A 12379-nucleotide genomic window follows, 5' to 3' on the forward strand; every position below is an offset into this window, starting at 1 on the left:
TTATATCGATACTATTTCTATGCACGAACGGAGAAAATTACATGCAAACAGGGTCGGATATATCGATAGTCCCGGTTATATCGATATTTTTTCGGACTCCCTTGAATATCGATATAACGAGACTTTACTGTAATTCATTTTTTAGGATCACAATTGCTTGCATCTAGTTTAAAGCTTTACTTTCATGAATGTTTTCACCATGTTGAACACAAAACCAAGCTTGTAAGCATTGTACCTGCCTCAGGCATATCAATGTGACGGACAGAATTTTGTTTTCATGAATTCTGATGGGAACATTAAAACGTATGAAAATTACTCAGTCAATATCAGGAGGGTGACCGAAAGACTGAAGCAATGTTTGCTTGCAACAAAGTGGTGGACATTTGGAACACATCTTGGGAAAGTCATAAATTGACTAAAAATTCAATGTGAATGGTCTTCCATAAACTGAATCATGTATGGTTGTAATTTGAAATGGATAGCTTTTTAATCCAAGCCACAAACGAAATTTTCATGGGTACGGATCTTTTTTGTTCCTCACCCTATACATACTGTATGTACTGTACTGTGATGGATCAAGTGCACTTTGGGTAAACTCTAAACCCAGTTAGAATGCCCAATGACCAGTTTTTATCAAAGTTTTATATTCATCTGATACATTTGACATTTTTCTGTGCTTTGTTTGCTCATGTAATTCTGTAGTGTAATTCTATTGAGACTCATTTTAGGTTTGTGTTGTCGGCTCCATAGCACCGTCTCAACAATGACCCATGATAAAGCTTTACACTGCATTTATGGTTTGTCAATGCGTTTCATTTGGTATTTGTGTGTTGCTTGAAGACATGTCATTCATAACTCTCCCATCTTGCGGGCGAATATGACAATGAAATGATTGATATAGTTTTCTTTTTGTTATTGGGTAGAATGACATAATTTACCAAGTGGTTAAAATCACAGTAAATTAAATTATTGTGTATTTCAAGCCTGTCCTGTCCACACTGTTATATATCATGGAATTCTTTTCAGGTCAAGTTTAGCTATATTGACACACAGTGGTGGGCCGTCAGAGCCAGCAAGGCCTTCTCTGCTGGCCTAACATAATCAGACATCATTATCATAATTATAATAAAAGTCAATTTCATTAAAAAAGTATTTTTTCTAAATATATATATAATTATTCTACATACTGTTTTCTTGATGTTATATTATATCCATTTGGTTATGCTCCTTTCAGTGTTGTAGTTTTAGGTCAGAGTTTTTAATCCAATCAGAATTCTGCTAGCTTGTGTCGCCAGGCTGTATGAAATCTGACCAACGCCTTCAGAATCAACAGTGAGGGCGTCTGTGCGCTGTACATGAACGGGCACATGTAGTTGATATACAGTTGCGATAGCCAATCAGATCACGAGTTGGCACAGTAAGGCCAGCTAAAGGGCCTCGCGTTGAACATGTCATGTACGCATCCTGTGATTGGATACTCACTTTACCTCAGCCCTCAGCGGAGGCAGCGCTATGCAAATCAACCAAGCTACAACAGATCAGACCCGGAAACTTTAGCAGAAAAACCAAATATATCTACTCACATTTTTAACCCACAATGGCTGAAGGAGAGGACAACTCACTGTCGCATGTAGGTAAGCCTATTCTCAAGAACAAATGAAAAAGATTTGTTTCCTTTTATTTTCAACAAATAGTTCGTCTGGTTGACATGATGCAGAGAAGGAAGGTAGACATACTGTGTGTCCAGGAGACCAGGTGGAAAGGGAGCAAGGCTAGAAGCTTAGGGTCAGGGTTTAAGTTGCAGTGTTGGTCTGTGTGTCCCAGTAATGGTTTTATTATTTCTGATAGTGCTTTTGAGAGGTTGTACGTGACTGATCCGATGGTGTCTACTATGGGGCGGAGAGGTGTATCTGGTTTGTGTAGTTTTGGCGTGCCGTAAATCCTGGGGATGATATTTGCTGTGGGTACCAGGTGGTTGTACGACTCTGTTTCTTTTATTTTCGTTTAATAGAGGTTTGAGTAGTGCTTTAAGTTTGTTTTTCTTTTCTTCTGTTGGGTCTTTCTTTAATATTTCATAGGCGGCGTCCTGTAATAACTGCTGCATCTGTTTTTCGTATTTTTCCGTGTCCATAATAACTGTTGTTCTGCCTTTGACAGCGGGGAGTATTGTGATGTCTTTGTTTTTGATAGTGTTATTTGATGGGGGGGGATGTCATTGTTACTTGTTTGGTTCCGCAGGCGGCCGTAGGGTTAGACCGTACGTCGGCCGCAGAGGGTGGGGTAGGGCCAGGGGTCTGGCGTCCGGCTTGGGGCATTTAAAAAAGAATTATAGTGTCATAACATGTTTTCACATTTTTTAATCTATAAACAGATTTGCTAATAGACATGTTAAAACTAGGGATTTGTCCTACACTTTCAGCCGATGTGACTAACTAGCCTTAAATGTTTTTTAATGAATTACAGTAAAGTCTCGTTATATCGATATCGGCTATATCGATAGTCCCGGTTATATCGATACTATTTCTATGCACGAACGGAGAAAATTACATGCAAACAGGGTCGGATATATCGATAGTCCCGGTTATATCGATATTTTTTCGGACTCCCTTGAATATCGATATAACGAGACTTTATTGTAATTCATTTTTTAGGATCACAATTGCTTGCATCTAGTTTAAAGCTTTACTTTCATGAATGTTTTCACCATGTTGAACACAAAACCAAGCTTGTAAGCATTGTACCTGCCTCAGGCATATCAATGTGACGGACAGAATTTTGTTTTCATGAATTCTGATGGGAACATTAAAACGTATGAAAATTACTCAGTCAATATCAGGAGGGTGACCGAAAGACTGAAGCAATGTTTGCTTGCAACAAAGTGGTGGACATTTGGAACACATCTTGGGAAAGTCATAAATTGACTAAAAATTCAATGTGAATGGTCTTCCATAAACTGAATCATGTATGGTTGTAATTTGAAATGGATAGCTTTTTAATCCAAGCCACAAACGAAATTTTCATGGGCACGCATCTTTTTTTTTCCTCACCCTATATATACTGTATGTACTGTACTGTGATGGATCAAGTGCACTTTGGGTAAACTCTAAACCCAGTTAGAATGCCCAATGACCAGTTTTTTATATTCATCTGATACATTTGACATGATTCTGTGCTTTGTTTGCTCATGGAAGTGTACTTATTTTATTAGTGTAATTCTATTGAGACTCATTTTAGGTTTGTGTTGTCGGCTCCATAGCACCGTCTCAACAATGACCCATGATAAAGCTTTACACTGCATTTATGGTTTGTTAATGCGTTTCATTTGGTATTTGTGTGTTGCTTGAAGACATGTCATTCATAACTCTCCCATCTTGCGGGCGAATATGACAATGAAATGATTGATATAGTTTTCTTTTTGCTTTATTGGGTAGAATGACATAATTTACCAAGTGGTTAAAATCACAGTAAATTAAATTATTGTGTATTTCAAGCCTGTCCTGTCCACACTGTTATATATCATGGAATTCTTTTCAGGTCAAGTTTAGCTATATTGACACACAGTGGTGGGCCGTCAGAGCCAGCAAGGCCTTCTCTGCTGGCCTAACATAATCAGACATAATTATCATAATTATAATAAAAGTCAATTTCATTAAAAAGTATTTTTTTTTCTAAATATATATATATATAATTATTCACATACTGTTTTCTTGATGTTATATTATATCCATATGGTTATGCTCCTTTCAGTGTTGTAGTTTTAGGTCAGAGTTTTTAATCCAATCAGAATTCTGCTAGCTTGTGTCGCCAGGCTGTATGAAATCTGACCAACGCCTTCAGAATCAACAGTGAGGGCGTCTGTGCGCTGTACATGAACGGGCACATGTAGTTGATATACAGTTGCGATAGCCAATCAGATCACGAGTTGGCACAGTAAGGCCAGCTAAAGGGCCTCGCGTTGAACATGTCATGTACGCATCCTGTGATTGGATACTCACTTTACCTCAGCCCTCAGCGGAGGCAGCGCTATGCAAATCAACCAAGCTACAACAGATCAGACCCGGAAACTTTAGCAGAAAAACCAAATATATCTACTCACATTTTTAACCCACAATGGCTGAAGGAGAGGACAACTCACTGTCGCATGTAGGTAAGCCTATTCTCAAGAACAAATGAAAAAGATTTGTTTCCTTTTATTTTCAACAAATAGTTCGTCTGGTTGACATGATGCAGAGAAGGAAGGTAGACATACTGTGTGTCCAGGAGACCAGGTGGAAAGGGAGCAAGGCTAGAAGCTTAGGGTCAGGGTTTAAGTTGTTATGTCATGGTGATGACAGAAAGAGAAATGGAGTTGGCGTTATCATAGTTAGTTCGGAATGTCTTAGAAGTAAAAAGAGTATCAGATAGAATGATGAGTCTGAAGCTGGAAATTGAAGGTGTGATGTTCAATGTTGTTTGTGGGTATGCCCCACAAGTATGATGTGAGCTGGCGGAGAAGGAGACATTTTGGTTGGACTTTGATGAAGTCATACAGAACATCCCGAGAAGTGAGAGGGTTGTAATTGGTGGAGACGTCAATGGACATGTTGGCGCAGGAAACAAAGATGATGAGGAGGTGATGGGGAAGGTTTGGACTCCAGATGAGGAACGCTGAAGGACAGATGGTGGTTGAATATGCTAAGAGAATGGAAATGGCTATTGTGAATACTTTCTTTCAGGAGAGAGAGGAACATAGGGTGACCTATAAGAGTGGAGGCAAAAGTACACAGGTAGACTACATTTTGTGTCAACGGCGCCATCTAAAGGAAATCAGTGACTGCAAAGTAGTGGTTGGTGAGAGTGTAGCCAGACAGCATAGGTTGGTGGTGTGTAGGATGACGCTGGCAGTGAGGAAGATGAAGAAACCAAAGGCTGAAGTGAGGACAAAATAGTGGAAGTTGAAAAAGGAAGAGTGTTGCATGACATTTAGGAAGGAGGTAAAACAAGCACTGGGCGGGCAAGAGGTCCTTCCAGATGACTGGCACAGAGAGCAGCCACTGCGCTCATCGTCGTACGAGAGATCAAACACATACATACATACATAAACTGGCTTTTATCGCTGTCAAGTCACGTGATGTCGCGTAGTGGCTGGGTTGCCAGATCAGGTCAGTATTACAGCATTACAAAAAATGAGGATACAATCTAAGTTTCTTAACAATCGCTCTCTCAGTGACCAACTGCTGTCGCTTGCGGACGTGCTGCGTTTTGCTCTAGCGTTTAATATAGGTGTACGAAGAGTTTTAGCCCCTAATCATGCCTCCAAAGAAAGTAAGTGCTGCTAAAAGTGACAAAAGAAAAGTAGTGCGTACAACTATTGCATTTAAGAAAGAAATAATCGCAAAATATGAAGGAGGTGTGCGAGTGTCTGATCTGGCGAGGGAATACAGCATGGCGAAATCTACGATCAGTACGATTTTAAAGAATAAGGAGGCTGTGAAATCTAGTGATGTGACTGTGGGAGTGAGAGCAAGTGTCATTGGATAGATATTTGAAGAGAAAAGAACATCCTGTAGCCGAGTCATCCGTAGCTGTCACGTTCCGAGCGAGAGTGACGGCAGCTGACTCGTCGGAACATAGTGGAATGTTTGGGATCCCAAAGCAGGCAGCAGAGACTTACTACCCAAGCAGGATGTTTATTCACAAATAAAAGAAAACACAGCGAGTAAGAAGGCAGGGGGTGATCCGACCCGCTTACTACGCCAAAAAGCAAATGGCACACGAGGGTGCAAAATGACGCAATCCCGGAAGATGACATAAATTTACGGGACGCAGGGAAAATACCTCGGACCGGATACACTCGCGCGTCGAAGGAAGAGTCCAGGTGCGGTGGCGAGTTGAGGCAATCATCCGGTATTGGCGAGGTGATCGTGAACCGTATAAATGCCGTATAAATATAAATAATTGACAGCAGGTGGAGAACGGCCGGGAGAAGCAGCCCCCCTCCCCCTCTGTCAACTCGCAAGTGACAGGAGCAAAGAGATGGTTTCGGTGTTCGAAAAAAATCGCTTTTCGAACAGGGTCCTGAAACGAATTATGGTCGAGAACCGACGTATGACTGTATATAAATGACTGCGTAGATACTGTTCAATGTTTGTAAAGTATCCGAACAGAAGCAAGGTTATAAATTGATGTTTCAAACAGCTTTGAGTTAGGAATAGTACGTGATTTCGACACCATACAACGATAATCCGTTTGTTTTTTACAGTGCTGAAATGCAATACAGCTACGGAATCTATCGCACAACCATGGATCATTGTTCGATACTTGTAAGATAGTTAATGACACTGCTTTCGTGTGACCGCGTGGCCTAATGGATAAGGCGTCTGACTTCGGATCAGAAGATTGAGGGTTCGAGTCCCTTCGTGGTCGTCTTTTCTTTTCTTTTCTTTTCTTTGAATATATGTATTTTCGGGGCAAGATAATACTTTACTTGAACTGTTGAACCGATATTTGGCGCCCGAAAAAAAAATCACCATTGGCCAATTCAAAATTTTCCTTTATTTTGTCTCTGACATAAACGTCGGTTCACGCTCAACCGTGCAAGAGCAGAGTGGCGCAGCGGAAGCGTGCTGGGCCCATAACCCAGAGGTCGATGGATCGAAACCATCCTCTGCTAAGCGAACGATTTTATTCGCCGATACTGAACATTTTGTTAAATGCAGCACTTTGCATAAAGCGAAGTATTTTATTCACCGATACTGAACATTTTGTTAAATGCAGCACTTTGCATAATATCCACATGTCATCGACTGGAACAGTTCTTCAAGACATCAAAACAATCAAACGAATTAATAAAGAAACAAATAAATACCTAAGTAACACACGACTCAGCAGCCTTTATTAGTATCCGCCATACTTATTTTATTTATCATGTCTTTTTTTATGATGATACTAGTGCAGCGTGTTCTACCAAAGACACATTTCTTGTGTGTTAAACACTCTTGGCCAATGAAGATTATTCTGATTCTTATGAATGAATGAATGAAAGGATGAATAAATAAACAAATAAACATTTTAAATTGTAATACATATCATATTACTAGCTATTTGCATTTCAAAGGAACACATTTCCTTACAATATTACCATAGGTATAGGGGCATAATTTACTCTAAATTACTTTTAAAATTTGATACTGGATGATTTAATATTTAGTTGACTTGTCATGACGATGTTCAACAATGCTGTTTAAAGGACAACAGACACCACTTTTTTGTTTCCTAACTGGCATCACAAACGTTTTATCGCATCTAAAATACCCAAAACACGCAGGCTGATATTTTTAGTCAAATGCAAAACACCAATAAAAATGACAAACTACTTCAATATATATAAGTAGTATATATTATTATATATATATTATATTGTATTATATATAGTATATTATTATATATATTATATTGTATTGTATATAAAAAAAAATATATATATATATATATATATATATATATATATATATATATATATATATATATATATATATATATATATATCAGTATTTTGGCAAATGAAGCATGTATGACAATTGGCTGAAAAGAGCGAGCTCGCCAGCGAAATAGTGATAAATGTGTTACATTTTACTTAATAGATTGTATTGATACGCACCTTTCAAAACACATACGCACCTTTCAAAACACATAAGGACACTTTTTAATTAAAAACAAGAACAAGAATACCACACACTTGTACAGACAAAATTATTTTCATGATCAATTTCTTTCACTTTTGACTGATTTTCACTATACCTTAAGTGATTCATTTTGTGTTAAAGTCAGAAAATTATAACAAGATGTAGCCCTCAGTAAGTGTAATAATATTCAAAAATATAATGAGGAGTCCTGTAACTTGCTTTTGTGCCAAAATGCAATATATAATTAGAGTGACTTGTTACTTTTGTAATTCATGATCTTCAACACTGGTTAAATTTGTCCATGACAGTACCATATTGACATTGAGATTGCTTGGCACAATATTTTTCAAATTTATTTTTTAAATCTGTTGACAGTCTGATTGGTCACACAATTCATTCAGAGATCTGGCCTTGGACAGAATTTATGACTTGGGAAATTCCTTTATCACAGGAGTAATTTACGACTTCACAGGAAGAGCTCATTAGCCAGGTTACAAATTTATCAGTTCATGGAAAATACAATGTTTTATTGTTACAGCTGTTCGTGCTTCGAACTCAACAGGTGTGGTATTCTAATAAAGAAAACTATGTTTTACTAATGAATCAGTTTAATTTGCATATACAGTGAGACCTCAACTTACGAACTTAATTCCCAGACAGTGTGTAAGGCGAAAAGTGTGTATCTCAAAAACAAATTTCCCATAGGAAACCATTAAAATGGGAATAATCCGTTGCCGGGTTTTCATAAAATATACTTTTCAACTAAATAAGCCTTAAAACTACACACAACATACCTTATTTTATGTATAATAAATGTGCTATTGTATTGTAATGAAAGAAATACACTGCATTGTATCATAAAGTCACTTTATTTACATTTGTGATGGTCATTTATGGCTTGATGGAATAGCGTTGGAGGTTGAAGGTCAAACGGAATTGCTGTTTGGATAGAGAGGCACATTACATGAGGACTGTAATTAAAGAAATAAACTGTGCTGTAAAATAAAGTTTTATTGACCTTTTTGGTGGTCGTTGATGGCTTATGGAAGGAGAGTCACCTTCCATAAGGACTGTTGGTAACTTAACCTCTGGTGCTTTTCGGTCGTGTGCTTCCGCCGAAGATCACTCCGCCAGCCGTGGTGGGTGTGTATTATGAAAATAGTGCTTATTATAAGGTTTAATTTTCAGAAATTTGAAGTTTGTAAGACGAAAAGTTTGTAAGATAAGGTGTTTGTAAGTTGAGGTCTCACTGTATTGTCAAAAACAGCTTGGCAGAGGGCTGCAGAATTCAGACGTATGTCATGAATGGATACGTCTCCTACCGGCAGTAAAAGAGAATCTTTCTGCGTTTGAGCTTTTGTCCACAGTGTCCGATCGAACATCTCTGACAATTAGTCTCGCAGTGGAGAAATTTACATTTCACAGAAGCAAAGATAAGAAAGAAAAGAAAGAAGTTGGCGTGTACAATCGGCATGCCATCGGTATTGAACCCACAACCTTTGCAGTGTCAGGTTGAGGATCACTGGGTCGCTTGGTCACAGAATAATGAAGCACAATGTTCAAAACTATTTATTATAAAGAAAATAGAATAGATTTATTAAATTTGACATTTATAAAGGTGGGCTAAAACATTAATTGAAGTCCAGTCGCCTGCTTTGTTTGGTGGCGGAATGGATTTTCTTCTGTCTGATTCTCTCCTTGTTTCTTTGGTGTAACCTGAAAAAATTAGTTTATCAATAATCACAAACCAAGAGATCACAGTATTTTCCAAAATATTGATCGGCATTTACACGTATTTTACACACTATAAGGTGTTTCAGAGTATAAGGTGCACCTTCAATGAATGGCCTATTTAAAAACTACTGTAATTTCCGGACTAAAGTGATACCTCAGTTTACGAACGCTTCAACTGACACATTTTTCGCCTTACGAACATTAAATTCGCGAGAATATAATGTTGGCATACGAACTACTTTTTGGGAAACACACAAAGCGCCACAATGGCTGGCGGACTGATTTTCAGCGGAAGAACACTAAACCACACAGTCGAACAGCGCCACTGTGGCCGGCAGACTAGTTTTCCACACTCACTTTCTTTGAGTGCACTCAGTGCAGATGTGGTTTGTTATTGAGTGGATATTTGTGCTTTTTTTGGGACAGAAAAATAACCCACCACAGGCTAGTGTAAAGCCGAAGAGGATACAACAGAATATTACGGTCGAGCAGAACATGGAGATAATCAAAAAACACGAACGGAGGGTGGTACAGTGAGACCTCAACTTACGAACTTAATTGGTTCCCAGACAGAGTGTGTAAGGCGAAAAGTGTGTATCTCAAAAAAGAAATTCCCATAGGAAACCATTAAAATGGGAATAATCCGTTCCCGGGTTTCCATAAAATATACAGTAAAGTCTCGTTATATCGATATTCAAGGGAGTCCGAAAAAATATCGATATAACCGGGACTATCGATATATCCAACCCTGTTTGCATGTAATTTTCTCCGTGCGTGCATAGAAATAGTATCGATATAACCGGGACTATCGATATATCCGATATCGATATAACGAGACTTTACTGTACTTTTCAACTGAATAAGCCTTTAAACTACACACAACATACCTTATTCTATGTATAATAAATGCGCGTATTGTATTGTAATGAAAGAAATACACTGCATTGTATCATAAAGTCACTTTATTTACATTTGTGATGGTCATTTATGGCTTGATGGAATGGCGTTGGAGGTCGAAGGTCAAAGGGAACTGCTGTTTGGAAAGAGAGGCGCATTACATAATTAAAGAAATAAACTGTGCTGTAAAATAAAGTTTTATTGACCTTTTTGATGGTCGTTGATGGCTTATGGAAGGAGAGTCACCTTCCATAAGGACTGTTGCTAACTTAAACTCTGGTGCTGTTCGGTCGTGTGCTTCCGCCGAAGATCACTACGCCAGCCGTGGTGGGTGTGTATTATAAAAATAATGCTTATTATAAGGTTTAATTGTCATAAATTTGACGTTTGTAAGACAAAAAGTTTGTAAGTTGAGGTGTTTGTAAGTTGAGGTCTCACTGTATTTGACTTTGCGTCCGAGTACAAGTACGCTAAGTCGACCATTGCTATGTGTGGCTTAGGGTGTTTCTATTTTGTCTCAACAACGATCTCAGGCAATAGAAGAGGTTGAAAAACTTCTGTTGATTTGGATTAACGAAAAGCAGCTAGCAGGGGACAGTGTGAGTGAGGATATTATCGCCGAGAAAACGCGGCAACTTCACTCGGATATCATCAAGAGGCAACTACATTAACAACCATCACATGGGTAAATAAAACCACTTTATTATACAGTGCAGTTTATATATTTAATTACAATACAATATCACATGTATTATACATAAAATAAGGTATATTTTGTGTCGTTTTAAGGCGTATTTAGTCAAAAATTATGTTTTACGGGGACCTGGGAACTGGATGTTTACATTTTTAATTGTTTATGGGAAATCATTTGTAACAGTGTATGAAAAAAACACTCACCGTAACAACATGAGAGTAAATATGGGTTAAAAATATGTACCTAGATTTCCATAGGGCAATATCTTCTGGTGTTGCCTCATGTGGCTTCTCACTAGCATCTGTAATGACAGCTGAGATCTTCTCAATGCAGTCATTGAAGTTTCTTTGCTGGCTCCTGCTCAGCTCAGAGGTCATGATTAACTCACCAGCCTTGTTGATTCGATTTTTGTTCTGCATCACAAGGTTGAAATGTTGAACACTTTTGTTATATTTACAGGTTCACCATTAATATGGCGACTATGTCCTTCGGCACACACCTTTTCCATAATTTTTTGTCGCACGTCCTCTGGGATCCAGTCTGCAGTTAACACATGGAATCTGATCTCTGTTTTTGTGTTGACTGTGGGATGAAATTGCATTATCACGTCGGAACATACACATAAATCCAGCGTTCGCAGTTTGACTGTTGCAATACCTTTATTGACATGCTGACCACCAGGACCACTGCTTCGACTGTAAGACACGGTCAGACGGTCTGAAAAAAGGAGAGTTTAAAGAGTTTGATGTCAGTTAATACACAGTAGGCTGAAGTAAGTACAGTATTGTGATTTGTTTGGCAAATATTTACCTACTGGAACGAATACTTGACCATCCTAAAAAAAATGGTCCACAATTATACAGTCGTTTGCTTTTGCATCATGAACCATTTCAATGTAATTTGATTAGAAATGTACATTCATCATTTCGATGAAAGCTATTTGACTAACCTGGCTGTTACTTGTACCTCGGTTTGCATAACCAGCGTTAAACTGGAGAATGTTGTTAGGTTGACTAGTCTGGCCACACCTTGGTTTTACTTGCTGCAGAAACGTGGTTAAACGAGTTCGGACATTCGCGCAAATAAAAAAACAACATCGAGCCATGTGTTCCGCCATGATTATCTTGACGTCATCGGAAGTGACGAAAAAGACGTAGTTGAGGAGCTTCCCATGTCTGCGGAGACAAAATGAATACCTAAATACGTATGTGCTATTATTATATTATTAATATTATTAATGATTGAAGCGTATGATGAGTAAATTAAAAGTTGTGATTCCACCGACGACACAAAGATGACCAAAATTCAGGTTCCACCGAGATTTGAACTCGGATCGCTGGATTCAGAGTCCAGAGTGCTAACCATTACACCATGGAACCGCTGTTCTCAT

General features: G+C 38.3%; 1 protein-coding gene and 2 non-coding genes across 5 annotated transcripts; 1 reads left to right on the forward strand and 2 right to left on the reverse strand.

Moving 5' to 3' along the window:
• The first annotated feature begins 6332 nt into the window (after positions 1-6332).
• Positions 6333-6405, forward strand: trnar-ucg (transfer RNA arginine (anticodon UCG)). The gene has a single exon. It is a non-coding gene; the product is annotated as a tRNA-Arg (tRNA).
• Positions 6406-8774: 2369 nt separating this feature from the next.
• mrpl58 (mitochondrial ribosomal protein L58) lies at positions 8775-12110 on the reverse strand. 3 transcript variants are annotated; one of them, XM_089015448.1, is made up of 6 exons: positions 11939-12110; positions 11800-11824; positions 11647-11706; positions 11489-11556; positions 11233-11402; positions 8775-9380 (listed from the first exon to the last, which is right to left on the reverse strand). In XM_089015448.1, exons 1-6 carry the CDS (start codon positions 12104-12106, stop codon positions 9296-9298), a joined length of 576 nt encoding a protein of 191 aa, XP_088871574.1. In that variant the 5' UTR covers positions 12107-12110; the 3' UTR covers positions 8775-9295. The 3 variants fall into 3 exon arrangements, with proteins under 3 accessions (XP_088871574.1, XP_088871573.1, XP_088871576.1); XM_089015447.1 differs by having other exon boundaries at positions 8815-9380; positions 11489-11571; XM_089015450.1 differs by lacking the exon at positions 8775-9380 and adding an exon at positions 9395-10431 and having other exon boundaries at positions 11489-11571.
• A 186-nt stretch (positions 12111-12296) lies between these two features.
• trnaq-cug (transfer RNA glutamine (anticodon CUG)) lies at positions 12297-12368 on the reverse strand. Its single transcript has one exon. It is a non-coding gene; the product is annotated as a tRNA-Gln (tRNA).
• Between the last annotated feature and the right edge of the window lie 11 nt (positions 12369-12379).

This window comes from Hippocampus bargibanti, linkage group LG15, assembly GCF_051943395.1.
Source record: "Hippocampus bargibanti isolate YZ-2025 linkage group LG15, ASM5194339v1, whole genome shotgun sequence".
Classification (NCBI taxonomy): Eukaryota; Metazoa; Chordata; class Actinopteri; order Syngnathiformes; family Syngnathidae; genus Hippocampus; species Hippocampus bargibanti.

Coding starts and splice junctions, on each gene's coding strand:
- mrpl58 (XM_089015447.1), bottom strand. CDS start 12,106: ATGGCGGAACACATGGCTCGATGTTGTTTTTTTATTTGCGCGAATGTC. Junction 11,572..11,646: donor TGGTCAGCATGTCAATAAAG/GTATTGCAACAG, acceptor TTCATCCCACAG/TCAACACAAAAACAGAGATC. Junction 9,381..11,232: donor ATTGCCCTATGGAAATCTAG/GTACATATTTTT, acceptor TAATTTTTTCAG/GTTACACCAAAGAAACAAGG.